General features: G+C 44.6%; 9 protein-coding genes across 9 annotated transcripts; 5 read left to right on the top strand and 4 right to left on the bottom strand.

Moving 5' to 3' along the window:
* Nucleotides 1-789: 789 nt before the first annotated feature.
* GGI43DRAFT_432627 (S8 family peptidase) lies at nt 790-3,779 on the bottom strand (the record flags this gene model as incomplete). The annotated part of the gene is made up of 2 exons (XM_083209611.1): nt 790-3,023; nt 3,086-3,779. 2 exons carry the CDS (start codon nt 3,777-3,779, stop codon nt 880-882), a joined length of 2,838 nt encoding a protein of 945 aa, XP_083062454.1. The 3' UTR covers nt 790-879.
* A 905-nt stretch (nt 3,780-4,684) lies between these two features.
* On the top strand, nt 4,685-6,104 carry GGI43DRAFT_399171 (class I SAM-dependent methyltransferase). The gene is made up of 2 exons (XM_083205312.1): nt 4,685-5,026; nt 5,089-6,104. Exons 1-2 carry the CDS (start codon nt 4,883-4,885, stop codon nt 5,821-5,823), a joined length of 879 nt encoding a protein of 292 aa, XP_083062453.1. The 5' UTR covers nt 4,685-4,882; the 3' UTR covers nt 5,824-6,104.
* Nucleotides 6,105-6,269: 165 nt separating this feature from the next.
* Nucleotides 6,270-7,884, top strand: GGI43DRAFT_399169 (aspartate/glutamate racemase family protein). The gene has a single exon (XM_083205311.1). It carries the CDS (start codon nt 6,464-6,466, stop codon nt 7,160-7,162), a length of 699 nt encoding a protein of 232 aa, XP_083062452.1. The 5' UTR covers nt 6,270-6,463; the 3' UTR covers nt 7,163-7,884.
* On the bottom strand, nt 7,292-10,107 carry GGI43DRAFT_306445 (general substrate transporter). The gene is made up of 9 exons (XM_083201619.1): nt 9,648-10,107; nt 9,390-9,577; nt 8,887-9,303; nt 8,401-8,825; nt 8,149-8,344; nt 8,014-8,094; nt 7,954-7,956; nt 7,784-7,883; nt 7,292-7,718 (listed from the first exon to the last, which is right to left on the bottom strand). Exons 2-9 carry the CDS (start codon nt 9,412-9,414, stop codon nt 7,421-7,423), a joined length of 1,545 nt encoding a protein of 514 aa, XP_083062451.1. The 5' UTR covers nt 9,415-9,577; nt 9,648-10,107; the 3' UTR covers nt 7,292-7,420.
* Nucleotides 10,108-10,592: 485 nt separating this feature from the next.
* GGI43DRAFT_306434 (Gfo/Idh/MocA family protein) lies at nt 10,593-12,169 on the bottom strand. Its single transcript, XM_083201618.1, has 2 exons — nt 11,728-12,169; nt 10,593-11,665 (listed from the first exon to the last, which is right to left on the bottom strand). The coding sequence occupies exons 1-2, from the start codon at nt 11,771-11,773 to the stop codon at nt 10,680-10,682; spliced, it is 1,032 nt and encodes a 343-aa protein (XP_083062450.1). The 5' UTR covers nt 11,774-12,169; the 3' UTR covers nt 10,593-10,679.
* A 789-nt stretch (nt 12,170-12,958) lies between these two features.
* On the top strand, nt 12,959-14,030 carry GGI43DRAFT_432616 (PLP-dependent cysteine synthase family protein; the record flags this gene model as incomplete). The annotated part of the gene is made up of 1 exon (XM_083209610.1): nt 12,959-14,030. Exon 1 carries the CDS (start codon nt 13,086-13,088, stop codon nt 14,028-14,030), a length of 945 nt encoding a protein of 314 aa, XP_083062449.1. The 5' UTR covers nt 12,959-13,085.
* Nucleotides 14,031-14,273: 243 nt separating this feature from the next.
* GGI43DRAFT_432614 (zinc-dependent alcohol dehydrogenase family protein) lies at nt 14,274-15,568 on the bottom strand (the record flags this gene model as incomplete). The annotated part of the gene is made up of 4 exons (XM_083209609.1): nt 15,362-15,568; nt 14,876-15,265; nt 14,368-14,811; nt 14,274-14,318 (listed from the first exon to the last, which is right to left on the bottom strand). The coding sequence occupies exons 1-4, from the start codon at nt 15,530-15,532 to the stop codon at nt 14,274-14,276; spliced, it is 1,050 nt and encodes a 349-aa protein (XP_083062448.1). The 5' UTR covers nt 15,533-15,568.
* A 2,351-nt stretch (nt 15,569-17,919) lies between these two features.
* GGI43DRAFT_432612 (uncharacterized protein) lies at nt 17,920-19,403 on the top strand (the record flags this gene model as incomplete). The annotated part of the gene is made up of 3 exons (XM_083209608.1): nt 17,920-18,128; nt 18,197-18,450; nt 18,502-19,403. The coding sequence occupies exons 1-3, from the start codon at nt 17,932-17,934 to the stop codon at nt 19,401-19,403; spliced, it is 1,353 nt and encodes a 450-aa protein (XP_083062447.1). The 5' UTR covers nt 17,920-17,931.
* Nucleotides 19,404-23,092: 3,689 nt separating this feature from the next.
* Nucleotides 23,093-24,707, top strand: GGI43DRAFT_306355 (uncharacterized protein). The gene is made up of 5 exons (XM_083201617.1): nt 23,093-23,312; nt 23,369-23,643; nt 23,693-23,774; nt 23,835-24,244; nt 24,303-24,707. Exons 1-5 carry the CDS (start codon nt 23,304-23,306, stop codon nt 24,382-24,384), a joined length of 858 nt encoding a protein of 285 aa, XP_083062446.1. The 5' UTR covers nt 23,093-23,303; the 3' UTR covers nt 24,385-24,707.
* The last annotated feature ends 1,311 nt before the right edge of the window (nt 24,708-26,018 follow it).

The raw sequence follows: 26,018 nt of genomic DNA, 5'->3' as shown, positions 1-26,018 counted from the left end.
CGGCTTGTGACAATGACGGCAGGGCGAACTCAAGACTGACAGGTCAGGGCAGCTTGACAAGGGGCGAATTCGGCCCTTGATGGAGAGGGTCAAGAAAATACGGAGAACGAAGCACGGACTGCGGCGTGGAAGATGGAGGAATGCGGAGACGCCTCTGCTCAGTGGAGAGCCGTGAAGTCCGATAGTGCTAGTCCTAAAGCACGAAGAAGGTTAAGATTCGGCTCTTTAAACCGCGGCTTTATAGATAGGAACGCTGACGCATCGGCATTAAAAAACAGCTCGACGGGTTTGCCCCCTTTTTGTGGACACTAGTGCATACTACTACTAGTTACATGTACTATGTAGTTGGTTGCGCCCATCCATACTCCGCGTAGTATCTCGAGCGATTTCCACATGTAATTCAACAATATTATTGCAGCCATTCCCTGTTTAGAGCAGCGTATAGCGTATAGATAGCTGTAGCCGTAAGCATTGGCTCTCACTGTCATTCGAGTGGCGTTTCCTACGTATTCAGCTGCAGGCTCCACCTAGAACGCCGGATTCATGAGTACGAAGTATCAAATCCTGGTTTCCTATCTAAAATCAGCTCGAGCCTCAAAGAGCATTCGGTGGCTATGAAAAATCTCCTGTTTCTCTTTCCTATCCGCATGTATATTGTAGAGCACTTTATGGAGTAGTAGTTAGGGGGGAAAAAATAACAAGTAGAAGAAAGAAAGAAAGAAAGAAAGAAAGAAAAAGAAAACGTATACACACGTGCAAATTTCACGGGGGCCAAGTACAAAAGATGTGGTATTAGACAAATTGCTCTGTTTTCATCTATGGTGCGTTATATAGCCTAGCTGCTGAGAAGAGACCGTCTGTTATATTATTATGTCCCTTCTATGTCGTGTGCGCATTGATGATAGGGCCGAGCCACGACTCATAATCGTCGGGGCTAGTGCCGTTGTTTCCATACCGCAAAATGCGCAGTAATGGCCGGAAAGCACCAGACGTTATATTGAAATCTGTACCGTTCTCGTACATAAAAAGCGGCCATTCCAAGATGAAGCCACTCAACACGTTGGGATTGGGCCAAGCCACGAGGGTTCGGGGGTCTATTCCAGGAGGGATATCGCCAATGCCCCACACAGATAATATCCCATAAGTTGGCACGCCTAGAAAACCCTCTAGTAGCGGTAGATTTACGTCTGAAACATCAAATTTGACAGACGGGTCGAAGCCGTAGAATGTTGGCACAAAGCTGGTATTCACAGGTACAGCATCCAAGCGTACCAGATTCGTGGGCTGTACGACAATAAAGCCAGTAATAGGCACAAGCAAATCGGCTGGTACTGACCCGTCGCGGCCTAAGATGCTGTAATTACCGATGTTGACTTCGCCTGGCTTCGTTACATCCGGCCCTACGAATGGTCTATCGTTTCCTACCCATGCCGTGGTGTTGTGTCCAAGGTAATCCACATCGTTTCTAGTATACGGCACTCCAAGGTATGGGACGACATAGCTGCTACTGTCGGTAGCAATCTTAACATAGCCTGAGTAAACAGGCTCTGATTCTGGGTGAGGTTCTTGAGGAGCCGTAAACTGAATCTCTACCGTCGTTGACTGACCGGGCTGCAAGGATAATTTCGACTTGGAAAATTGGGCAGTGGCGTATTTCGCTTCATGGCCGAGGGTGAATCTCAAGAAGGATGCATCCGACCCTCCCGTGAAATTAGTCACAGTGCGGATATATGAAGCGCCCGAATGAGAGATTGAGTAGATCTTGGCTTTTTTGGAGGTATTTTTGATAGTGATTGATTGTTTTGCCGGTTTTGGTGAGTCAAGCAAACTCAGCTGAGACGGCGAAATTTGAGAATCGGCAGCAACTGCTGCGTACGCATTAATTAACCCACCTCCTTGCTGCGTGACAGAAGAAATAATATCTAAATTTTGTGCTTTCATGGGCACTGCAGTCGACTGAAGAAGAGAAGTGATCTCCGCAATGGTGAGTTCTGGCTTTTGAGACTTGATCAAAGCATAAACTCCAGCAGTGAACGGCGTAGCCATTGAGGTACCTGACAAAACAGCATAGCCTCCAGCCGAAAGCGGGAATGTTGAGAGAATATTTCCTCCAGGAGAAGAAAGCTGAGGTTTCAGTGTCATTTCAATAGTCGGACCAATGGAAGAGAAATAGTCGATGGTGTGGCCAGCTGGATTAGGCGAGTCCTGGACCTCAGAAGACTTGAAGTTCAGCGTGTATTTTTTCCCAGAACCAAGATTAGCAATATCCTTGACGATTTGTTGCGATTGATTATATCCAAGGAAGAGAATATTGAATGGATCGGTTGTTCCCGGCTCATCTAAAAGAATTGGAGTGTCCGGGTCATCAGTGTAGTATATGACAGTTGTCACGTTCATCGCCAACAACTTGGCTGAATATGATCCAAGTGAGCAATATATCGTATTGTAGATCAAAACTGCCGTGTGTGCTCCATCTGTAATGGCACTCTGTGCAGCTGTCCATACGCTTGGATCACATCCACCAGTCTGCTCCTCTGTAATGGGTATGTCTAGACCGCTGCCAGCCTCGAAAATTGTGATGGGCTGGTCAGAGATGAAGGGGAGAACTGAAACGTACTCCAAACTCCTTCCGAGATTATTTTCTGCGTTATAAACGGTTGGATAAATTTCGCTCTCTGCGGAACCCACAGCTAGAACTTCCGGAGCCAAGCCAGGAGCTGATACTGCATAAGGCCCAAGGTCGCCGTCGTTTCCAAGCGCAGCAATAATAGCTACACCACTTTCCACGATACTTTGAGCTAACGGAACATATGGCGATGCCTGTTCCCAATACGTAATTTCGCCTAGAGACATTGAGATAAGATCGACGCCATCTTCCGCGGCTTGTTGCATAGCTGCCATGATGACATCGTCTCCAGAATCGCCTTCACATCCAAATACCCTGTACATGCCAATGCCTGCCTCAGGAGCGACTCCAACAAGTCCAAATCCTTGATTGGAGGCATCAGTCATTCCAATAATACCTTGTATTAAGTGTCAGCTGAATTCGATGTTCTTGGGTTAAAGGCCAACGTCCATTTCTTACCTGTTACATGAGTGCCGTGTCCCCCAGTCGCGCAAGAAGCTAATGGATCGCTATCTGGAACTGGCGTGTTAAATCCAGTATAGTTATCTCCAACGAAATCGTAGCCAAAAGACACTTTGTACCCAGGTCCAAAACCACCACCGAGAGACGGGTGTAGATAGTCTACTCCAGTGTCAATGATGCCGATCTTTACACCTTTGCCTTTGATTCCTTGGCTGTGTAATTTGTCTACACCTGCCATCTTGAGTGGTCTATTGACATCCGAACTACCCTTAATATGTGGTAGAGTGCCATTGCCCTGTGATGCTGGCGGAGCGGCAACAAATGGATTTGGCCTTGGCACAACTCGAACCGGCCAGACATTTTTGACACCGCTGACCTTTAGCAGATCAGCTTTATGAGATGTATCATCCGTTAGAGTCAGAGATAGCCCATAGAAAAATTTGGCACTGTTGAATTCTTTGCGGACTCGATACTTTATTTTTCCACCCAGCTTCTGAGCAAATCGAGCTGCAGCATCGGCGCCGGAGTCTTGGTCAAGCTCCACGATGTAGGTATTTGGAATATATGTGACATTTTGAGCCGTATTTTGACTCGATTTGAGATATCCATCTCCGCCAAGTTCTGACTTCGACACTACAGCAACGGGCAAGCCAAGAAAAAGGGCATTTAGGAGTGTAGCCTTGAACCGCATTTTCGCGAGATAGCCGACGGTAGTCTCTATCCCTCCATTTCTCGCAAGGCATTGAGCAGAATCGGCTCTTCATATACCCCTCAACGCTATATTCTATGCATGTACAATCGCACAATACGCGGGGTTGATGCAATAATATGGTGATCACGATAACTACCGGTGGGCCTTGAATAGGAAGGTGATTGGATTTAGTGCCGCCATCCGACCAAATTTCTCATCAAGTTCTATTCAAAAGCCTGTTAAATGGTCAAGAAATACGAGATGTGACATCGCGGTCAATACTTGCATCACATATTTTCCGATCAGTTCATATTCTATTTCTAACCACACCAATTAATGTTTGCCCGCTTATCGGAAATAGGAAAACAGAGAGACTATTTGATGCCTAATTGGCTACGGATCTACCGGTATCGCCGTAATTATGGCTGATGTAATGCGTTTGTTGGATGATATAATTGCTTATTCAATTAGTTGAATTATTGCCTCAGTGCATCTAAACCTGATAAGATGGCATCGTGATTCGGCTTTGACAATAGTGAGAAGTCAATGTGATATTTACTCGATATGGATATAAGAGATTACTGGCGAAGTCAATTTTCGGTTCACTCTTCGCAGTTCGCTGATTGCGTAGGAAGAGTTCTTAATGTAGGCTGTCACCACCCCGGGAGAAGATAAGTTCAGATGCAGCAAATAACGAACTGCAAAAGTAATCGAAATTAGTTGTTAAACTCGATTCTAGAGCAGCAATGATGAGCTCTTTAAGAGATTTTACATGCCATGAGCACTTCATCTACTGCTGTCCATTATCGGATCTAAGAAGCACCGAAATCCGAATTTGGCTGGGACCCCATCTATTGTGGTGCGGAGGGGAAAGTGTCTTGTTTTGCTCGATCAATATGAAAGAAAAGGAATCTTCTCAATTTTTTTTATTCTAAGTGGTCTCATTCGAGAATAAATCCCCAATCCCCCTCAATACAGAAGATTCCACCTCAACGGCGTCATAATATTAACGAAAACCTCACATCTGAGACAGAGAACCAGTGTGGCGCTGGAATAAGTTCAGTTTTGGTAAAAGGCAAATTTTCATAACTAGATTGGCAAAGATGGATCATGAAACGGCTCTGGATCGGTGGAAGCGCTTTACCTATGTCGATAGTCTCCCAGAAGACATTGGTCCTTTTCGCAAGCTTCTAGAAGAATATAGCAACGTACCACCTGAGGACATTGATGATTTACTTCTTAGGACGGTAAGAAGTGTTATTATTCGCCCCTTTAGATGATAATGATCTTTCTAATGCTCCCTCGGCAGCGCGAGAGACTTTGGGAAGTGGCCATGTATCCATGCATTGGCCGATGGAGCTTTCTCAATCTACATGGTGTACGCGATCCTCATTTCCACACTGCAGTCAAGCGACTGAGAGATTCGGCCGCTTCTGCTGGTGAATCAAGCTACCCAGAAGGGCTCCTTGATATTGGGTGCTGCGTTGGTCAGCTATTGCGAAAACTGGTTCACGATGGAATCGATCCAACGCGTCTCTTTGGTACAGACTTGCATCCTGAATTCATTTCAATTGGCGCAGAGCTATTCCGCGACAAAGGCTGCGGTTTGACTTTTGCAGCCGGCAATGTGTTAGATCCTAAGGATGAAGCGTTGGACATTTTAGACGGCAAAATCACGCTTGTGCATGCAGGAAATTTCTTCCATTTATTCACATGGGAAGAACAAATTGTCATTGGGATGCGAATAGTGCGCTTCCTGCATCCAGGAACCATTGATGCAATAATCTTCGGTAGACAGATCGGGACACACAACCCTAGAGAGAGGCAAGGGAGAAGGAATTCATTCTTGCATAACGAAGAAAGCCTTCAGAGACTGTGGAATGAGATTGGAACGAAAACGGGGACTCGTTGGCGAGTGCAGATGAATCTCAATGATGAGAGGGTGGTGGACATTCCTGGTTTCGGAGAAGAGGATAGATACGTCCGTTTTGGCATTTATCAATTTCCAGTACAGAAGCGAGGGATAGCTCCCGCCGAAGTATGAGGAAAGGCGGTCTTGTTACATGTTGAGATAGAAGAGTTTGTAGATTTAATTGTGAGTAAGACACCAAAATCCAGTCCGATAAACGCTGGATAACTGACAAATGCAAATTCGCTCGCTAAAATTATGATGGGACATTAGCTATATATAGGTAGCTTAAGTGTTATTTGGCTCCTATCTAAAGGCGTGCAGTAATCTATGTAGCCGCTAAATACTTGACACTAGAAGAGCTGCGTTAACTAGAAATAGAGCCTAATTATAGGGATAGGAGGATCTCTATTTCTGCATATCATTCCTTATTAAGTATAACATTGACGCTTTACGTGTAATTCTACCCGTGGAAAGACGCCCAGGATCTGCGAAGCGTAGATTGTTAGCGCTCGAAGCAGATCGAATTTCCCCAGATGTGCGCCCTTCAAGGCTCATAGGGCGTTCTATGACATTGGGAGCCTGGATAGTTGATCCACTTAGTATGCGTCACATCCAAGCTGTCCGTCTCTAGCCGCTATGGACAGACACTGACTGAAAACTATTTATCTGTCCTTCTGTTCTTCATTCGAGTTCTAGTAAATATTGTCTAAAACTAAAGTTAAACATAATTCTCAATTCCTAAATATTATTTTCTAGTATAACTCGAGCAACCATGAAGACAGTTGGGATTATTGGTGGCAGCACCGACCTCGCCACGGCCGAATATTACAAGCTGATAAATGCCCACATCCGCGCAAAGCTGGGCGGGCTTCACACTGGCGAAATCATTATTAATTCAATGAATTTTGAGCGCAGCGCTCATTTTGTGACCAACAACCTTTGGGATGAAGGAGGAGAGTACTTGCATGAGAAAGCGCTCAGCTTAGAGAGGGCTGGAGCCGATTTCATCATCTGTGTTTCGAATACCTGGCATCAGGTTTCTGAGGCGTTCATGAAGGACATTAAGATCCCCCTCTACCACATTGCTGATCCCACAGCTCAGTCAATCTTGGATAAAAAGCTACAGACTGTGGCTTTGCTGGGTACTAAAGCTACTATGTCATCAACTTACCTGCCTAACGAATTCTCAACTCGCTTCGGAATAAACGTCATCGTACCAACGGAGGAAGAACAGAAATATGTTGACGATGTGATTTTCAACGAACTCGCCAAATCTCAATTTACCGAGGAATCTAGACAGGGATATCTTAAAATCGTCGATAGCTTAGTTTCTCGGGGAGCACAGGGTGTTATCTTGGGCTGCACAGAGATCCCATTGCTTATTGAACAGAAGGATCGGCCAAGTGTTCCGATGTTTAATACTTTGGAACTGCACGCTAGAGGTGCTGCAGAGAAAGCATTATCGGATTAGAAATAAATTATAAAAATAATCTCTGCATTATAATTCCAGGCGCCACTTATACATTTGCTGATACATGGCTTGGAAATATTGAAAACAGCTATAGTGTGCGTACACATAATACATGTCTTACAACAGAAAGCTGTGTGTCGGGAGACTTTTATTAAAAAATTAGAGCGAAAAAAATTTCATTCTGTTAATAATACATCCCGCCCCAGAAACCTGCGCCTCTTCTGAATAGTTTCTACATATGCCATAGATGTGAGCTTATCAGACCTTCTCTTCATGATTAACTCCGACTTGTTGCTTATATTCCTCAAAGGCCCCTGTTTGCTTCACACGAACTACTCTCTCTTCAAATGTGCTCACTGCGCTTGCACTGCGCCATGCAGGAATATCCCCATCGAAGAGCACGTCGATTTCTTCGAGTGACTTCTTCACCGTTTCGGGATACATGAGGTAAACGTGGAACACCATAGTGATACAGAAGGTGCCGAAAATCATGTATGCTTTCCACTGAATATTCGTGAACGCTGGAGGGACGAAAAATGCCAAAGCCAAGTTGAAGCTGCCACAGATGTCAGTTTAATTAATGTTCGAGTCGACTGTAGATCTCAAATAGTGGCCACATACGCCCAATTACCTGCGGCCGCTAGGCCAACACCCTTGGCACGATACTTCAATGGGAAGACTTCCCCGCAGTAAATCCATGCTCCTGGAGCCCATGTAACTCCTAAATATACAGTTAGCTAATTGCATATACAAAGAGAATTGTGAGGAGCCAAGCAAGCGTTTCCCCATACCATCTATGCATCATATCAGCTATGTTCCCACCGAGCGATCAAGGGTAAATTTTAACTTACAAACTCCAACAAAGATATAGCAAAGAGCAATGACAGCTTTGGCTGGAGGACCACTGATCTGCCATTTCAGTATATCAATCCCTGCACGATGTGTTAGTGAAGTTTGTTAGGAGGGAGAAATAGCTCCGCGCTTACCATCGACGCTATCCACATGATGCCCATAAACAGCCATTATGGCACCAACAGTGAAATGGATGATACCACAGATTATCGCTCCAACGATTAGCAACCATCGGCGGCCCATGCGATCGATAACAAAGAGAACTCCTCCGGTAGTTACGAGGAAAATGACGTATTGGATGATAGAAGACGTGAGAGCGGCATTCCCTGACTACCTCGTGGGTTAATAATAAGTTTGAACGATATGGTGTTATGTGCAACACTCACCATCCCCGCCATATTGAAGATGTAAACAAGATAATAAAGCATAACGTTACCACCGAGAAGTTGCTGCCAGACCTGTGCACTGATACCGACTACCGTACGCTTCCACATCTTGGGAGCGAATAAGCCCAAGTAGCCGACTTCTTTTGACTCAGCAGCAATCCTTGCGGCTTGCCTAACCTCCTCAAGCTCAGCAAGAACCACAGTATTGCCTCGGTCGCCTTTAGCGTGCAGATTAGCAAGAATTTCGTGACATTCTTCCCAGCGATCCTTGGATGCGAGCCACCTAGGAGATTCTGGGAAGAAGAAGAGGGAAGCAAATAAAATCGCTCCAGGTACGGTTTGCAAGCCCCATGCAATGCGGAATGCTGCCGGTTTGTGGATAGAAACAGAGCAACCATAAGATATAAGGTACATTATAAGAATGCCTGACACTTTTTTCAGCTTTTTGCCCATTAGAGTTAATAGGAACACATAACCAGCTCTTACCCCAGTCAATAGACCACTGTTGAAAGCCAACAACTCGGCCGCGGATACGAGATGGGGCAAGTTCAGAAAGATAGACAATACACTGAGAACTAGTTATGCCAATTGCAAGTCCACTGACAATGCGACCCACTACGAGGTGAGCCACATTTTGAGAAGAGCACTGCAACACGGCACCGATAATCCAGTCTACAGAGGCAATTTGGATAGCTAATCGGCGGCCTAGGCGATCGGCAAGCCATCCGGATAAAAGAGATCCGACAAATGATCCAGCAGACATAGATGCGGTAATACCGCCTTGCTGGGCTGAGTCTGGATGGTTGAAGTACTCGAGATACTGATCAGAGCCAATCCAGGCGCTCATAGAGCTGATCTCGAAGCCGAAAATCATGCCACCAATGGTGCCAAAGGCAGCAAGAACTGTGATAAAGCCATATCAGCAACGATCTTTGCTAGTATCAGACTCATAAAAGCTGATTGACAGCAACTTGAGGGGCCATGCCTACCATAGATGTTCCAAATGCGACACATCTTGGCAGTTTTTCCATTTAGATGAGCCCTTTACTACTGCCCCATGTTTCTGATTCACCCATTCAGTATGCTTCGAGTCGAAGTTCAACATGTCTGCAGTATGAACTCTTTATAAATCCTCAATCAGTCGATGGATAACAAACGATAAATGTAATGGTGGAGCCTTGATTGTCATTGACATAGAAGCGCACGTATTAGCATCAGGAAACAGCTTCAGGAGTATATGTACATACAACACCTTTTAAAAGAAGTCGGGATCTGCGAGATACTCAGAGAAATGGAGGCCCTAATGGGCTGCCGGTCTCCACATTCCCCGGCACGTAAGAAAAAGATAGACCTCAAGATCGTCATGCAGGGCAGCTAAGCTAGGAATAGCCAGTCTAATAATACACCATCTTCGGCATCGGGAGCCTTAGAAACCAATTTGGAAGAGGATAAGACGGCTAGAGATAGAATTTATACAGGCTAGTGGACTGCATATATCTACATGTAGGCATGATGAATGTGGTCCTCAGGTTATAAGTATATGGCTTACGTCAAAAGCGCTCCATTGACATTGTAAACGATGTAAGAACTATTTTAAGCTCTGTGGTAGATCATTCAAGTTTTATCCAGCTGCTCAATTCTTCTGAAGCAGGAAAATGGTCTTCCCTCGCCTGACTTTTAAAAGACGACGTTTACAGGCATGTGCGTCATCCTGTGTAGTAGATATACGTACTGGCTACGGCCTAGTTCAGAGCCTTTCGGCGATCCAAACCGTTTTACATACGAAAGTTGCTTTTAGCCTAATTTAACCGCCGTATATTAGCCTGCAAGAGGCTACTGACTCGTGGATTGCGAAGGGTTACATACTATCGGCTGCAGATATAGCGAGCCCGATCGCTCAAGTAAATTCTCCGCACCGTAACCCCCCCCACATTAATGCCACGAACCAAATTAACAGGAGGCAGGGTCTACGATCCAAACTGTCGTCATTGGCACGCATTTACGCTGTCATTGGTCCTCAGCTACCCAAGATCCTCTATGTTACGGAAGTAATTGCAAGACATAGGAGGCTGATGCAACGTCAAAAGCCCAGAATGGTAGGCTAAATATGCGGCATGGGTGAAATAGAGAGATAGAACGATTCAACATCGGCCTGCAGTTGCTTATCGCATAATTCGACTCCAATTGAAAAATATTTATAATGTTTTGTTTATTGAGAAAACAGCCCAATTTGGCATTCTATATTAGAATGTGCGAAGAAACAGAAGAAATCTTTCAACTCAATATAAATCTACCTTTCCTCCACCTTGGCACATGCTCTCGATAATAGCTAGATCATTCAATGCTTCCTCCGGACCCGACCGTTTCTCTGCCTTTCCAGTCTTGATAGCTTCTAGAAAAGCTTTGACTTCAAGTTCAACCCCTTTGCTGTTTACTGTCTCAGATCTGCTCTCTCCGGAGACAAGGTCAAGAGTCAGCACAAAGCCGCCAGGACTTTCAGTTATGTGGAAGCTCCCCTGGGTGCCGATGATAGTAAGCTCCGAGGCGGATCGTACTGAAGCAAACGACATTGAAATAGTACCAGTTCCTCCACCACTAAGAAGGATACCTGCATTAAGAGTATCAAGGGGTGGAAGGTGAGGTACAACTTGGCGAGCAAACCCCTGCGTCTCAACGACCTCTTGGCCCGAAATGAAGCGGAGCAGAGCCGTTTGATGCACTCCGCCGTCGAGTAAAAAGCCGCCTTGATACTCTGGCACCTTTCTCCATGGTGTCTCGTACCATTTACCAACTGGTGGCTGGTTGCGCCATACTCTGAGATGTGCTTGGGTAATATCACCAACTAGCTTTTCATCCACAATCCATTTCCGACCGAGTTCAAACTCACGCATGAATCTAAATTGCTCAGCGATGCTGAAGATGAGTCCTTTGTCTGCGTATAGCTTATTGTAGTCTTCAATTAGATCGCGGGCAGCCTTCACATCTTTTGCAATCGGCTTTTCACAGAGCACATGTTTGCCAGCAGCTAAACATTGCCTAACAATGGATGGTTGAACAAGAATCGGCAAAACAACAACTACCGCATCAATGTCGCTGCGCTTAAGAAGATCATCTAGCGCATGTCCAGGTTTGTCCTCCGCGTACAGGTCGATATTGGCAACTCCAAGCTTAGTTGCTTCTGCGACAAGGGTGGAGGCGGTAGACGTAGAACGGGAATATACCGCCTTGATGTTCGCCTTATTTGCCACGAGCGCCGGTAGATGGGCTGGTGATAGGGTCAGTATCGTGCATACGCCCAAGCTCTACCAGCTATTACATGGAAAATACCTTCAGTGGCAAAGATACCAGCTCCTAAAATTGCAATACCAGCCATTGAGAAAGTCACAATGAGATGCTTTTTCACCTTGAGAAATGGCAATGAACGTAATATTTGATGCGGATACCAGCGGGGGAAGGCATTATATACTGCGCTAAGACTATTGGACACTTGAGGGGTCAAGAAACGCTCACCAGCACGTTTATTGCATCTTTTGCTTTCCGTGATAGCACTGAGGTACCTTCGGCTATTATCAAATTCGGTTTACCCGAGTTTTGTAGACGATATAGGTTTCCCCGTACCAGGCTAACTTAGCCGGTCAACGCTTGAACGCCGGAACATATATTTGCTGATTATTTCCGAATGAAAATAACGGGTATATTACGAAAAGCGAAGTGAGGGGGTCGAAAGACGGCATTCTCGCGCAATTAGTGAGGTTTGGGTCGTCAAAAGAGAGGAGGGCGGGGGAATGAGTAGAAGCACTCATTCTATCTGCAACCCTTATGACATAGGCGAGGCACTACTACAGCGCACTTGAAGCCACCGGCTGTCTCCTTGGATTAGTAATGAAATTCGATCAGCTGGGACGCGATGGCTCAATATTATCTACATAGAGTATAACTTATAATACATGGCATTAATTGTTAAGATCTTGCTGCTAGCATACGTACTTGTTGAGTAATATTAACAAGTTAATATCTGGTGCGGTATCGAAAACTAACCATTGAAGTAATCATTGACAGTGAATTCTCCAGTTCTTTTGAGCACTGTGTAGGAATACACTCGATTATTAAACATTATACACTTTGAGAACCTTTTATTTCCACCGCATGTTGCTCGGTAATGTTCAAATATGAAATGGTTAGTAATTAAAAATATGTAGATCTATAATGATACTCTCTTTAGAGATGACTTCACGCAGAAAAGTGTAACCTTCTTCCCATATTCTACAAGTATCTTAGCTGGCCTCAAACTAACGCTATCTTCAGTGACAATTTAAGCCAGTAGCATCCTTAGTCTTGACTTGAATCGCTGCACTATGCCTATTACAGGCAACAGTACCCCTGCAAGTGCCCTGTACTGTATTCTGTACTAACGAGATGCCCTATATTGATGGCGTAGTAATAGTCTTAGGTCTTTCAGCATTCAGAGAAATAGAATTTGGTATATATTGGACACTCGACGGCTTAAAAATTTACAACAGAAAATATTTGGAAGATAGCATCCAATACTACCATTTAAGTTTTCTTATCTATCGCATCATCAATTCATTCCACTATAAAAGGCACAAGCGGTATCCAGCTGCTGCATCTTAATCTTCAACTTAAACAAGATTAATATCTCGGGCTCTTCAGTTACAGAGCACAAAATGGTTTCAGTAAAATCCAACATACTTGAAACTATTGAGAATACATCCATCTTACAGCTTCATAACGTGGTTCCTTCAAATGGAGTTCGCGTTCTCCTAAAAATCGAAAGCAGCAACCCAACAGCCAGCATGAAAGACCGCATGGCTCTTGCGATGATTACGGCTGCTGAAAATGATGGCCGTCTGAAATCGGGTGGCTCTGTTGTTGAGTATACTGGAGGTAGCACTGGTGTGTCGCTGGCTTTAATATGCGCCGTGAAGCGATATCCCCTTCATATAGTGACATCAGATGCCTTTTCGAGGGAAAAGTTGGATCATATGAGACTCCTTGGTGCTACCTTGACAGTCATACCAAGTGATAATGGAAAGCAAACCGAAAAGCTCACCAAAGACATGATCCGTGAGGCACATGCCATAGCTAAAAGGACAGGAGCTTTTATAACGGCTCAGATGGATAATACCGATCAACTTTCTGCTTATACAAAGCTAGCCGACGAGATATATGAGCAGACAGAGGGCCAAATCGACGCTTTCGTGCAGAGCGTTGGATCAGGCGCTTGTCTTAGGGGCACATCAGAGCGCTTACGCCAGCTTGATAACAAAATCCACTTTGTTGCAGTCGAGCCCGCTGAATCGGCTGTTCTAGCTGGCGGCTCGTCTGGATCACACAATATTGATGGCGTAGGGGCTGGTTATGTTGTACCACTGTGGAAAGAGGGAATTGCAGATGAATTTCAAGGAGTTTCGACCGCAGATGCAAGGGCAATGGCTTTTCGGCTGTCACTTGAAGAAGGCTTGTTTTGTGGACTTTCGACTGGAGCAAATGTGACCGCTGCGTTACGTGTGGCCGAGAATCTAAAACCAGGATCAACTGTCGTCACAATAATGTGTGATTCAGGCATGAAGTACATGACAGGATACTCTCAACAATTATCATCTCTATAGAGGTTTATGATAGTTCTTCGATAAAGCTCGTATAATAAATTGTACACTTTGAAGTCACTTTGAAGTCACTTTTCTTTTTTTACTCCGATAAAGCCTGATATCCACAAAGTATATGCATAGGTTATCTGTAAAAGCTTTACGACATCTTTACGATATCAAAGTAATAGATCTTTTATACTTTATTAAAACTTTGCCGTCCCTTCATTAATTCGTCATAACATAATGAATCTCTAAGCAAATCCGCTATACAATCTTAACAACAACCTTACCCACATGCTTCTGCGCAGCCTGTTATTATGTTAGCATATGTGTCTTTTTGAGTGCGGTTTATTCTTACAATGTATTCTAGGCCATCTCGTAACCCTTCAAATGCGAAAACTGTTTCGTCCAGAACAGGCTGGATCTTGTTAGCTTCTATTGCGGCCATCATCTCTTCCATTTGGACCCTGGAGCCAACATGAAGGCCACGGAAAGTACAGATCTTCAACAGCGCATCGATTACATTGCTGTTGCCTTGCGCGGCTCCTGTCAGGGCACCAATCTCTGAGATGATTCCCTCAAATTTGATAGCTTTAACGCTTTGAGATAAAGTATCAGTACCACCAACTTCGATAATGTTATCAAAGCCATCTCCATTCAGAGTACAGGCTCGTGCAGTCAGTCCCCACTCCGGATCTTCGCGATAGTTGATAACATGATCAGCGCCGAGGCGCTTCAGCAAATCTGCTTTAGCAGGTGAAGATGTTGTGGCAACGATTTTGGCGCCAGCTGCTTTAGCAAACTACATGAAGTACACGTGTCAATTAGATTCAATTTCTTGTATAACTGGCAGATTGGAAACTTACCTGCACTGCGAATAAACTGACACCACCGGTTCCTTGTATCAGAACCCATTCGCCTGCTTTCAGTGCCTTCAGGCCGTAAAGAGCATTCCATGCTGTCACAGCAGCGTTCGAGAGAGACGCAGCTTCCAGGTAGGACAGATTGGGAGCTACGCGGACGAGCCATGTTTCTTCAAACACCCCGTATTGTTGGAAAGTACCGTCAATAGTACCGCCTAGTCCTCCCATATAATATGCTTCGGTATTCATAGGGCCGACTTGATGTCCCGGGTTAAATAATGTTGCAACTCTATCACCTGGCTTCCACTTTGTGACCTTAGGCCCCACCGCAACGACCTCACCAGCGCCATCCGATCCACCAACAACAGGAAGTTTGATGCTAAAAGCAAAGGCCTACGTGTAGACACGTTATTAGTAAAGAAAATTAAGCAATAAAAAAAAGAAGGGAAGGTGGAAGAGAAGCGATAATAAAACGCAGATTACACTTACACCTGGCTGCGTGATTTGGTAATCCCGAGGATTCAATCCAACAGCGTGTAGCTTTACTAGCACTCCATAATCATCAACCTTCGGAATAGGTCCGTCGATAAGATGAATGTCATCAAATCCTTTTTGTCCCTCTCGGATAACCCATTTCTTCTGTACCGTAGGAAGAGCCATTATGATGTGCTTGTAAAATGAAAAGCAATAATTATAGTCGATACTTTTTTCAGCAGTTGATTATTGTGCTTTTGGCCTGTCTTAACTTTTTTAGGCTCGTCGTATTTGGCTGGAATTTAGTTGCTTCTGCTTCTCTCTCCATCAACCGACATACCACGTCTATTTCTTATTTGTACCATTCACTGCGAATCTAATAATTCCAAATGAATTCCAAATATGGCTGCATTAACTACATAGCTATGTCACTCTTTTGGTAAAGGTTTCTTGGATAGTGTCGCGCTTCCCGGCCATCCGACCAATGTTTTATTGGCTGAGACATCTTGTTTACGCGAGTTGCTTAGCTAAAAGAGCAAAAAGGGCTGCAGCTGGTGGTGAATATTACCTAGAGTGGAGAGTGTCTATAACAGGCAATTCCTAAATGAGAAAATATATTGGTAATTCGCAACATGGCCCTTCAGCTGTACATACAAAGACCATATGTCCAGTAAGTAGGAATTTTTGAATGGTGTTAAAAACTCAGACATCCGACTTGTTAAGTAAATAAAGAAGCAGAGTTAACGATAGACGCAGTAGCGTAAGGACTTAGCAGGGAGTGGATCTACGCGATGCGTGTGAGATTTTCAGCACAGACAAATTCGTCTCTCATATCAACGTCCATTTTGCTCCAAGTGGAGAAGAGAATGCGGCACAAGGTGCCTTATAGCTTGAATGGTAAATTGAATGATACTGCGTAAATGTAAAGCGAATATGTAGTCTGGTAATGAAATTCTGGTGGAATACATCCAGTAATAACTTACAATGCTGCTCCATAGGCCGAATGGGGACTTTTTCCTCAGTACGGGGTACGCGATTTTTGCCATCTACTCAAGCCCACTGGCGACAATCTGTTTTAAGTAAATTGTCGTCGTGCAAAATTTTCCTAAATCGGCTAGTGTTTAAACTGCGCCAATTCCGAAGATGGGCTGACCAAGCGTTAGCCTCAGGGTGCAGCTACAAAAGCGATTCATTTCATCCCGTATACTATTACTCCTGGTTGGGGTTAAGGACGTAGGAACGAGGAGAGCATATCTCCGTTTAAGTTTAACCATAGATAGCACTGGATCATACGCCACCTAGTATTATATCGTAATGTAAACTTCCATTCATCTACACTATGGAGTGGATGTCTCCTTTCTGCCAGGATCTTATACTGAAGCTGGAAAAGCCTGGCAGCATACCTACTCTGTAGTTCAAAAATGTCAATACATCGCAACAAACATCCGGCATGTTTTGCATAAGATTTACTTTAAGCAAGTCCCGCTTTTATCCCTTCTGTGTTCTGTGCTGTGACTAAGGTTGCTTTGTAATGTGTAACACTTCAGAGCGTTCAAGACAAGTATTTTCTATGGCTTATCAAATAATTTTGACGTAACCAGCATTCACGGAGCCAAATACCCAATAGGGCGGGCCCGATTCAACGCTACTGAGGAAAGCATGTTTTAGATACGATACGCTACGGAGGTATAATGCTTTTTAGCTTTTTACCACTGGAAAGTTATTCAAGCAAAGAAATAGTATTTCATATGCCTGCACAGGAACAAATCATGCTCCGATATAAATTCCAGATTCGTGGATATTGTCCCACGTGCTATGAAGTGAAAAGCAGCAGACCTATCCCGATAGAATTCCGCATTTCCTTACGCAATAGTATCTGATTTCTCTCTTCATGGAAGCAATTAGGTGTTCCTAGCAAGGATTACCACAACTTTGAGAGTTCCCCTGCAGTAGACATCCAAGAATCGGATCGGGGTTTCGGTTAAAGAACGCTAAGAAGGCGGGATTTATAACCATCCGCGATCGTTCATCTCACCGCTGAAGGGCGTGACTTTAAAATATTATGCAGCACTGAAACATTCGATCCCGCATTTTGCTCATGCATATGGAGCAGGTACAACGCCCGATGATAGAGCATTTGTAATCGCAGGGGGGAAGGAAATGTCCGTTTGATGCGTGAATTTATTTGCTCCTCCTAAGCAAATTTCTCTCTCTCGGAGACATTTTGAAATGAATTTACGAGTACCAGTATCGCACGCCCCAATAGGAATACGACACCTACACTACATCCTGGGCGATCTGGAATGCCGAAGGGCCGTGCTTTACCGCAGATTTATCATCTGCTAAACAAATTTCTATCTACAGTTAGTCAGATCTGTACGATGGAGCTTACATATTCACTGCGAGACATAGTGGTCGCTATGTTGATCATTTGACAGTATTCGCGAATTTGATATAAAGAGAATGATGAGTCTCAATAATCGGAATGATATAGACACGCATACAAGTAGCATATCAACCACAGCATCACAACACATTATCAACAACAGCATCACAAAATATTAACAGCCACACGTCAATTCATCATGCCTTATGAGCGCTATGGAACGGAGCTTGTCGATCCTTCACCACTGGGTCGCCCACTTGATCTCTACCCCTCTGGTCGTAGAGTATTGAATCGATTCCTGAAGAGCTCTATGGCTGAATCTTTGGCTACCTGGGACCCAAAAGTACCTCACCTGCGAGGCGTACCAACAGATGAGTCTATTGAACTATATCGCCGGTATGATATTATGATATGGAAAATCCTAAGAGCTTTGTAATATGATGGCTAATATGAGATAAATCTAGCTGGGGAGAAGGTGGATGGGGTATGATTCTTACCGGCAATATAGACATCTCCTTCGATTCAATGGACGACTTGGGAGATATGATTATTACCACCGACTGCCCAATGAGCGGCCCTCGTTTTGAGAAATTTCAGGAGCTTGCGAAAGGAGCCAAAGCCCATGGAAGCTTGATTCTTGGACAATTAAGCCACCCTGGCAGACAGGTCCAAGCCCGCTTGAATGCAGTGGCGATATCGGCATCTGATGTGCAGCTAGGTAAGAGAACTCCGTGATAAGAAAGATTGCGCCATATTAACTGTAAAATAGAACCAAAGATGGGTATGATTTTTGGTAAGCCACATGCTGCTAGCAAAGCAGAGATAGACGAAATCGTTGAGGGCTTTGCATATGCCGCCGAATACCTGGACAAGGCTGGCTTTGACGGCATTGAGCTTCACGCTGCCCATGGTTATATAATCGCACAATTCCTGTCTCCACGGACCAATAAGCGCACTGATGAATACGGAACCCAAACAGTAGATAACCGTTTGCGCTTCATTACGGATATCGCAAAAGCCATCAGAAAGCGCGTGTCACCCAACTTTGTTGTCGCTGCAAAACTCAACAGCGTGGAATTCCAAGACGCAGGAGTCACTCCAAAGGAGGCTGAAGAAGTCTGTGGCGGTCTTGAACGGGAAGGATTCGATTTCGTTGAGCTGAGCGGAGGCAACTACGAGAATTTCGGTATGAAGTGGGAGAAGGATTCGACTCAAAAGCGTGAAGCCTACTTTTTGAAATGGGCCAAGGTCGTTAGTGAAAGCCTCCCAGCGGACAGCAAACTCAAGATGTTTTTGGTTGGCGGCATTCGAACGGTTGACGCCATGCTTGAAATCTTGAAAACTATCGACGGAGTTTCGTTCGCGAGACCTGCAGCTGCAGAACCAGACTTACCTACCAAGGTATTGTCAGGGAAAGTCACAGGAACCATCAAGCCTGTGGAGGGTAATGACGATATTGGCGGGACCTTTGCCATCGACCTTGGCATGGCCAAGACCCAGCTCAGACTAACTGCTCGGGGCTACCAGACAATTGATTTCAGCGACGAAGACGTTATGGCGCACTTCAAGAGAGACGTTGACGTTTGGTGGGAAAATCTAGTAGCTGATGGTGATAAGCTTGAGTACATACGTGCCCCTGAGTATACCGGCCCTGTGGTATCAGCCAAATAGAAAAGTTGCTATATTAACGATTTATTAATTATTCCTACCGTAAATAATTAAAAAAAAAAAACAAGATATATTTTAAACTATATTAATATAGATGCATATTTGTCCTATTTATCTCTCTATTAATAGCTAGCATGTTTGTGTGTAAAGAGTTTACGCAAAGTGAAAAGATGAAATCTTTATAGAAGACATCTAACTAAAGTGAGTAGTATACTTGAAGAAAGCAACTATAGAATTCGATCCGGGTTTTCAACTACATATTTATGAGGGTTCTCTCGAACGACCTTGCGCAGTTCACGGCAGTAATCAGCATCACTCTTGAAGTAGACATTGGGGTACATATTAACGGATCTGGTGAGCAAGTCGAAGCGAAAGATCATAAGAGAGGTTCTAGGACTTTCGTGAAGCGCAAATAGATCTCGTCTAATGGATGGCTACCGTGAATCGCATGGCTAGTGTAGGTTAGTTAAGGTCGAGCAGATGCTTCTTCTCTTACCCTGTAAACTACATCATATAGACTTGCCACACAATACGATTAATCCAAAAAATCCTCGTAGAAAACGGTAGCAGTAGAAAATTTTAAATATTTTCTTTAACACAGGTTTATTTACTCCGATTATTAGTAAATGGAGTCTAGCGATATATGGAGTATGAAGTAGTCGCAATAAAATACATATGATCAAGCCAAAGCCTCATACTAATTTTATCATTTTCTAAACAATGTGGATAAAAACCAAGTTTAATAGCGCCCGACTACGTTGCGCCGTTCCTCAAAGAGCTCAGAGCCAGGACTCATCTATATGTACTCTATAAAGGTTTTCACAAAACACTCACTCGTATAGAATGTTCAACCTAGTTCCAAGATGACACTTGACTTAAGCCTTGAGTGCATGGAGCGACGCTAACCGAATTCTTTCTTTGAACCTCGGGTCCTACGCAGTGAGAATTATATGAGAAAGTGCTCAAGCACCTACAGGGTTTCGAGGACAGGGGGGTCAAAAGCTGCAGCAGCACGAGAAATTCCGCCAACAATAGAAGGATATTACAACTTTACATTTGTTAAAATAAATGTTCGATACACATATTACCAATAATATCTCACATCTCATTATTACTTCATACTTTAATTACGTCCCGGTGAAACTCGGCGTCATCCGGCAGATATCACTTCAATTCCCACTGGAGCGTGCTGCAAGCTGCGTACGGTCGCACTAAACAATTAGCAAACCGCGGAACTTACCTTGGCATAAGCGAATAGTGAGCACTGATGAGAATTTAACCATATGAGTAAACGCCTGCGTTTGTTGGCATGGAGCTTTCTGTCGGGTAATTTCTTTCCCTTTCTCTAGATCCACTCCGCTTACACTTCGGCATGAGGTTGAAGGGTGAAGTACGAAGCGGCTGAAGCGTCATTTGAATCGAAACAGCAGTTACTAGGTACTACTAAACGATGGATAGTTGCCGTGCCTAGAACGTTTCGCCCATCTCTAGTCAGTACTCCATAAATGCGAGCTAACAATCTACGTCGAAAATTTGCGTCAATAAGCATTTTAAGTAACCGGGGAAGTAACCAAAAATAGTAACTGAGTAATGCTAGTCGCATTGAGACATATTAAGAACCAATGCACATAGATTCTATATTTACCTCTCCTTTGTCCAAGTCGAATGATAATGACGAAGCATGCTAAAGTTACGTATGAGTCGGGCTGTAAATCGAGAAATGGAGGTAGAAACTTTTTAAAGGACTAGAGAAATATTCACTCAAATATGTATGAGTCTACGGTGTAAGCGAAGCTACAATACGATGCTGGAGAAGAAGAGAAAGGGGGAAAAAAATCGATAGGTGAATATGCAGCATTCCCAAAGTCTGGCAGCTTTAAATATCTCGTGACAAGCTTCACGGGCAGATTCAACGCCGAGATGAATTCAGCCTGCCTCTAAGTTTAGCGCCCATCGATAAGATAGACTTGGATTCGACAATGGAATCCTTTGAGAATCCTCTGCAAAGTCATCCTCACCATTGGGCCGGGTAGTGCAGCACGCTGGGATTCCAACGCTTGACATGTGCCAATCAGCTAGCACATGATCCAACTCTTATTAGCGTTCTCACTGCTCGTTGGTGCCACGTTAAAGTGTCCAAAACCGTGGTTCCGCTCCTGTAACAGCCTAGCCTACGCCAAAAGCCCAGGAGAAAATCCTGCCCGACGCTAACAACATCGTGGCTTTGCTGTTTCCATATTGCTGACCAGCCACCAAAGAGCTAAGCCTGCGGCCCTCGGCACATGCTTCAATAGTCAATGCACCCGCGAGTAGTCATCGTCGCTCCAAGCGCTGGCACGTTTAGTAGGGCGTTTATACAAAGAGCGCTTTTTCAGGAGCCTCCTTTGTAAATAACACGACAAGTAAAGTACGAGACCGAAAAGGAGATGCCACTATCGCCGCCCCGTAATCACGATCATATACTCGTATTCCTCATGTTCCAAGTAAGGTATCTCCCTGTAATGTGGCGTGTGGACCTGTGGCGAGCTGGGGAGGAAACGGAGTTCTCCATGCCATACGAAGGCATTGGAGGGTCCTGAGATGGTTCCTGAGCCGCGCTTTACGAACGCCGCAAATTGCTAATATTAGCCCAAGTCCAGACGTATCTGCTTAGTATTGGTGCTAGCACCAGCCATTGGCCGATCGCCAGGAACGCGGCTGCGGTTGAACCGAACCGAACTTTGGCAAAAACAGGGATCACAAACGCGCGGACAGCCCTAAAATTCATTTGTGTGTGTAGGATATTTTCTGAATTTTTTCTGTGCCCATCTGCGTGGCGGCTGGTTTCCTCAACGGCGCTCAGCCTCACGCCAGGAATGGGGGTGGCTCACCGCCGGTTGATGCATTAATAAGAGTGACTCCTGCGGCTGATGGCCTGCTCGGCCTGAAATGACTGGAGTCTTAAGCACGGGTAAGCTAGCCACCGAGGAATCGCGCAATCGGATAAAGTTCGCAGCGAAGGGTGGAGGCCACAAGCGCGGCGCCGAGAAAAAAGCGTGGGATTTGTCATATTTCTAACACAATTTCCAGCACTAAAAGTGATCCGAAATACTTCCAGATGCGACTTTCAGGCATTAACGCATATACACGAAGCAGTACCGGCATGAAGGACATGATTTGAAATGTTGAGTAATCTCAGCACTATTATAGTCTGTGGTTAGATGCAGCAACTGTTGATTCTCCTGCTCAACACCGTGTTATTCACAGCGGTTCCTGGATGCCGTCTTCCGTGAAGTCGCAGCTGGGCTCGTACACGTCAATCACAAATAGTTGCGGTCTACCGCCTGTTCGTATAGAGAAATCTACGAAGAGAATAAACGCTGGAAAAAAGGGGAAATTGCGGCGCCGTAAAGGGCTACGGTGTAGTTTTAGGCTTGAAGCAAACACGAAGAAATTCCCACGAGTACGAGTAAGCCCGAAATTTTGGTCTAGTGCCGCTTAGACTTGACCTATCAGTTACCCTGGCCATAATAAGCGGCCTTGAGCCTCTCTCATGCCAAGAGTGGCAGGGTGCCGTGGTGCAGTATATCTGACGGATTCTGATCCCTGACAACGACGAACTATTGATAGTACGAATAGTGCTTCAACAAGCACGACTAAGCCAGGGCGGACCTAGCATGTACAACAAAATATGACCGAAAGAGGAAGCCGGAGAGATAGCTAGACCACGATACTGCGTCTATAAATATATATATGTCTCTACACTACTCCGTATATATCTAGTGGATTTCCCATGCATGAAGCTCCAGGTTCATCCAGACTTGCGGAAATATCGAGATTCATTAATCGACTTAAACGTCATCTACTCCCGTTTCGTGCGCTCACTAGTACCTCTGTTTCTATTTCCAGTTTCCTGGATTCACAATGGTGAAGGTAAAATCTTCAGACGTTGGAACGTTAAAAATGCACCATACTAAGCGGATTCTTAGTTTTCTTCTGCTTCAATTCTAGCTTGCGCGGGCCTTGCAACAGCCCTGCCTTCATCTCTGCTTGCTTTGGCTGGCCTTTCTACTCCCAACAACGTTCAGATCGAAAGTCGCTCAACAGGGGGAAATGTTACCACCAAGGGTATTGCCCGATTCGACAACAACAACATCTGGGACGGCAAGGGCAATGGAACCGACACTTACAAACTTTACCTTGGCAACGGAACAACCGCTGCGGGGTGGCCGTCTATCGATTCTTGGGTCTCGTTTGGAAACATGTAGGTGTTGAGAACTCAAGTATCAGGCGCATGGGCTCACGGAAATCAGGTTCGAGAATTATAAGCTCCAAATACAGTGGGCTTGCCAAAATCTGAATTGGCGTCTCCCCAACAATGACGATACCGAGATTGTGCGTTGGCTATCAGTTCTTATTGCTTGGTGGCTTTGCGACTAATGACGTGACATGCAGGAAGCTATTTACAACGGTATTCAGCTGGCTGCCAATGCTACTGGCGTCGACCATCGACTTATTTTGGCTGTGATTATGCAAGAATCACATGGTTGCCCGCGAGTCAACACTACCAACCTGGGCGTTCGCAACCCTGGCCTCATGCAGAACCACAACGGAGATGCCTCGTGCAACGACAACAAAAAGCTCACGACGCCTTGCCCGACATCGACGATCTATAAAATGATCATGGAAGGCACCGCCGGCACAGCCTCTGGAGCTGGTCTGGCTCACTGCATCAACGAATCTGGCAGAGGCGATGTTTCCGACTACTACCGTGCTGCTCGCATCTACAACTCTGGTTCCATCTCGAAGACTGGTGACCTGCAAAGTAACATTGCTACCCACTGCTACGCTAGCGATGTTGCCAAGTAAGTTTATATTTTCGCTCTGGAAAACTAAAATTGCAATTGCTAACCAAATCTTTAGCCGCCTCACTGGCTGGGTCTATGCAGCATCAACATGCACATGCGATACCGACCCCAAGAGCTGCAATGTGGCAAACAATTAACCAAAATTTCCACATTCAAATGGTGTTCGCCCCTTATAGATCCAAGCACTGGCGTATAAAATGTTTTGTTTAATGAATTTCCTCTGGCGCGCCGCTAAAGTTTTGTATATAGAAGCGACGCGCAAGCTGTACATATAGTATTATGATATCCCAATTATAGAATAGAATTTTTTTGGTTTAGATTCAAAGTGTGGAATGGTACAGGATGCGACTTATGGCTGGAGAAGAAGAATTGCCCCATGAATAGTAATAAATATCATTGAAAATATTGGCCACAGTTACTCCAAGCTTCTTTGTGGCCTCCCATCACCATAGTCTTTTTGATCAAAATATGTACTAGTACGCTCAGCCATAGCTTATTTAGCCGCGGCCAAGATATTAAGTGAAATGAAGTCTATGGCGCCGCATAGATATACAAGCCCCGAAAATCTACTTTAATCCTGCCCGCTAGCGGATAAGATTTACCGTCACCAAGATGAAGAGACGAACTGTGGGGAGCAATTCGTCATACAGCTGGGGGTTTCAACCGCCCATTGAGCTAAATCTATACTTTATATATTAGTTTGCGAAAGCATAGTATGTAATAGTAGTGGAACAGCCTTTGCTACAACAACCACTGGGGTGCTCTATAATGATTTGGGAATATCATATACCATATGACAGCGATGATCCATGCTCAAAACTGGGTGGTGACTCCGAATTCCAGACTATTTTTGCTGGGCGATGCTTCAAGTTGCACAAGATATACATATCGCATCTTCTTCTTACTCCAGTACGCTTTAGAGTTTTCAGTGCTTTTGTGCGTAATGTATAAACCAGGGACACATTCACTTCATTGTTGCAATCATGCTCTGTTAATAGACCCATAATATTAATAAGTCGTACTCCATATTCGACTCAGCGATAGTATGCTTAGAGTGAAAGGTATCGAATGCATTACCTACATTTTATTTGTACTAATATGCTAACGCTTGTCATTACTTGATAAGCTCCCGTAATCTTTTTTTTATCTCTGCATTGCGAGTTATCAAATTTGCTTGGGTCAAGATTTGCGCAGGCGAATTTTGCTGGAGTCCGCGACTCATACGCGTTTTACTAGCGCAGACCCAGTGCGAATATAAGGTACCTACCTTATATTTAGTACGTAATACTGTATATACTTCGTAAAATGGTTCTTGAACAAGTCTGAAGGTTCATCCCTAGAACTGCCTCGCTTAAAGAGACGAGACGAATGGAACGTGTGCTCTCGGTTATCGACAATTTCCTAACAAAGCAGCTCTCCATCTCAGTGTCTACCTACATGTATATATGACGACTCTTCTAGTGCTTTGCTCGAAGAGAGGCGCAAGCCCTTCGTCGCTTACTTCCGGGATAAGCCACGCATAATTTCTCTCGCTCCGGCCCGTGCACGCCTTAGACACGCCTTAGACACGCCTTAGCTTCGGCATTGATGGTTTCTAATTGTTCCCACACGCGCTCATTTCTCACTGTTGGGCCAATGACGTTCTTTGTCTACGCTTATCTTAGCTGCATGCCTCGAACGCCCCACACTTTTCAATACGTGTAGATGGTTGTCTCACGTAGGGCGTGGAAATGTGTTTGAGATGTCTAAATATTTACGAATTGGATAGTAA

The sequence above is a fragment of the Trichoderma evansii genome (genome assembly GCF_050947405.1).
Source record: "Trichoderma evansii strain SZMC 28006 chromosome Unknown GGI43scaffold_5, whole genome shotgun sequence".
NCBI classification, from domain to species: Eukaryota; Fungi; Ascomycota; class Sordariomycetes; order Hypocreales; family Hypocreaceae; genus Trichoderma; species Trichoderma evansii.
The sequence above is the reverse complement of the archived record's forward strand: the minus strand, read 5'-3'. Positions and strand labels throughout refer to the sequence as shown.

Bases quoted from the DNA above. Each gene is read 5' to 3' on its own strand.
- GGI43DRAFT_306434 (XM_083201618.1), bottom strand. From the start codon at position 11,773: ATGGCTGGTATTGCAATTTTAGGAGCTGGTATCTTTGCCACTGAAG. The intron at 11,666-11,727 runs GTATTTTCCATG...CCCTATCACCAG, and splicing joins TGGTATCTTTGCCACTGAAG to CCCATCTACCGGCGCTCGTG.
- GGI43DRAFT_399169 (XM_083205311.1), top strand. From the start codon at position 6,464: ATGAAGACAGTTGGGATTATTGGTGGCAGCACCGACCTCGCCACGGCC.
- GGI43DRAFT_399171 (XM_083205312.1), top strand. From the start codon at position 4,883: ATGGATCATGAAACGGCTCTGGATCGGTGGAAGCGCTTTACCTATGTC. The intron at 5,027-5,088 runs GTAAGAAGTGTT...CTCCCTCGGCAG, and splicing joins ATGATTTACTTCTTAGGACG to CGCGAGAGACTTTGGGAAGT.
- GGI43DRAFT_306445 (XM_083201619.1), bottom strand. From the start codon at position 9,414: ATGTGTCGCATTTGGAACATCTATG. The intron at 9,304-9,389 runs GTAGGCATGGCC...GCTTTATCACAG, and splicing joins TCGCATTTGGAACATCTATG to TTCTTGCTGCCTTTGGCACC. The intron at 8,095-8,148 runs GTAAGCGCGGAG...CACATCGTGCAG, and splicing joins TCATGTGGATAGCGTCGATG to GGATTGATATACTGAAATGG.
- GGI43DRAFT_306355 (XM_083201617.1), top strand. The intron at 23,644-23,692 runs GTAGGTGTTGAG...CACGGAAATCAG, and splicing joins TGGGTCTCGTTTGGAAACAT to GTTCGAGAATTATAAGCTCC. The intron at 23,775-23,834 runs GTGCGTTGGCTA...CGTGACATGCAG, and splicing joins ACAATGACGATACCGAGATT to GAAGCTATTTACAACGGTAT.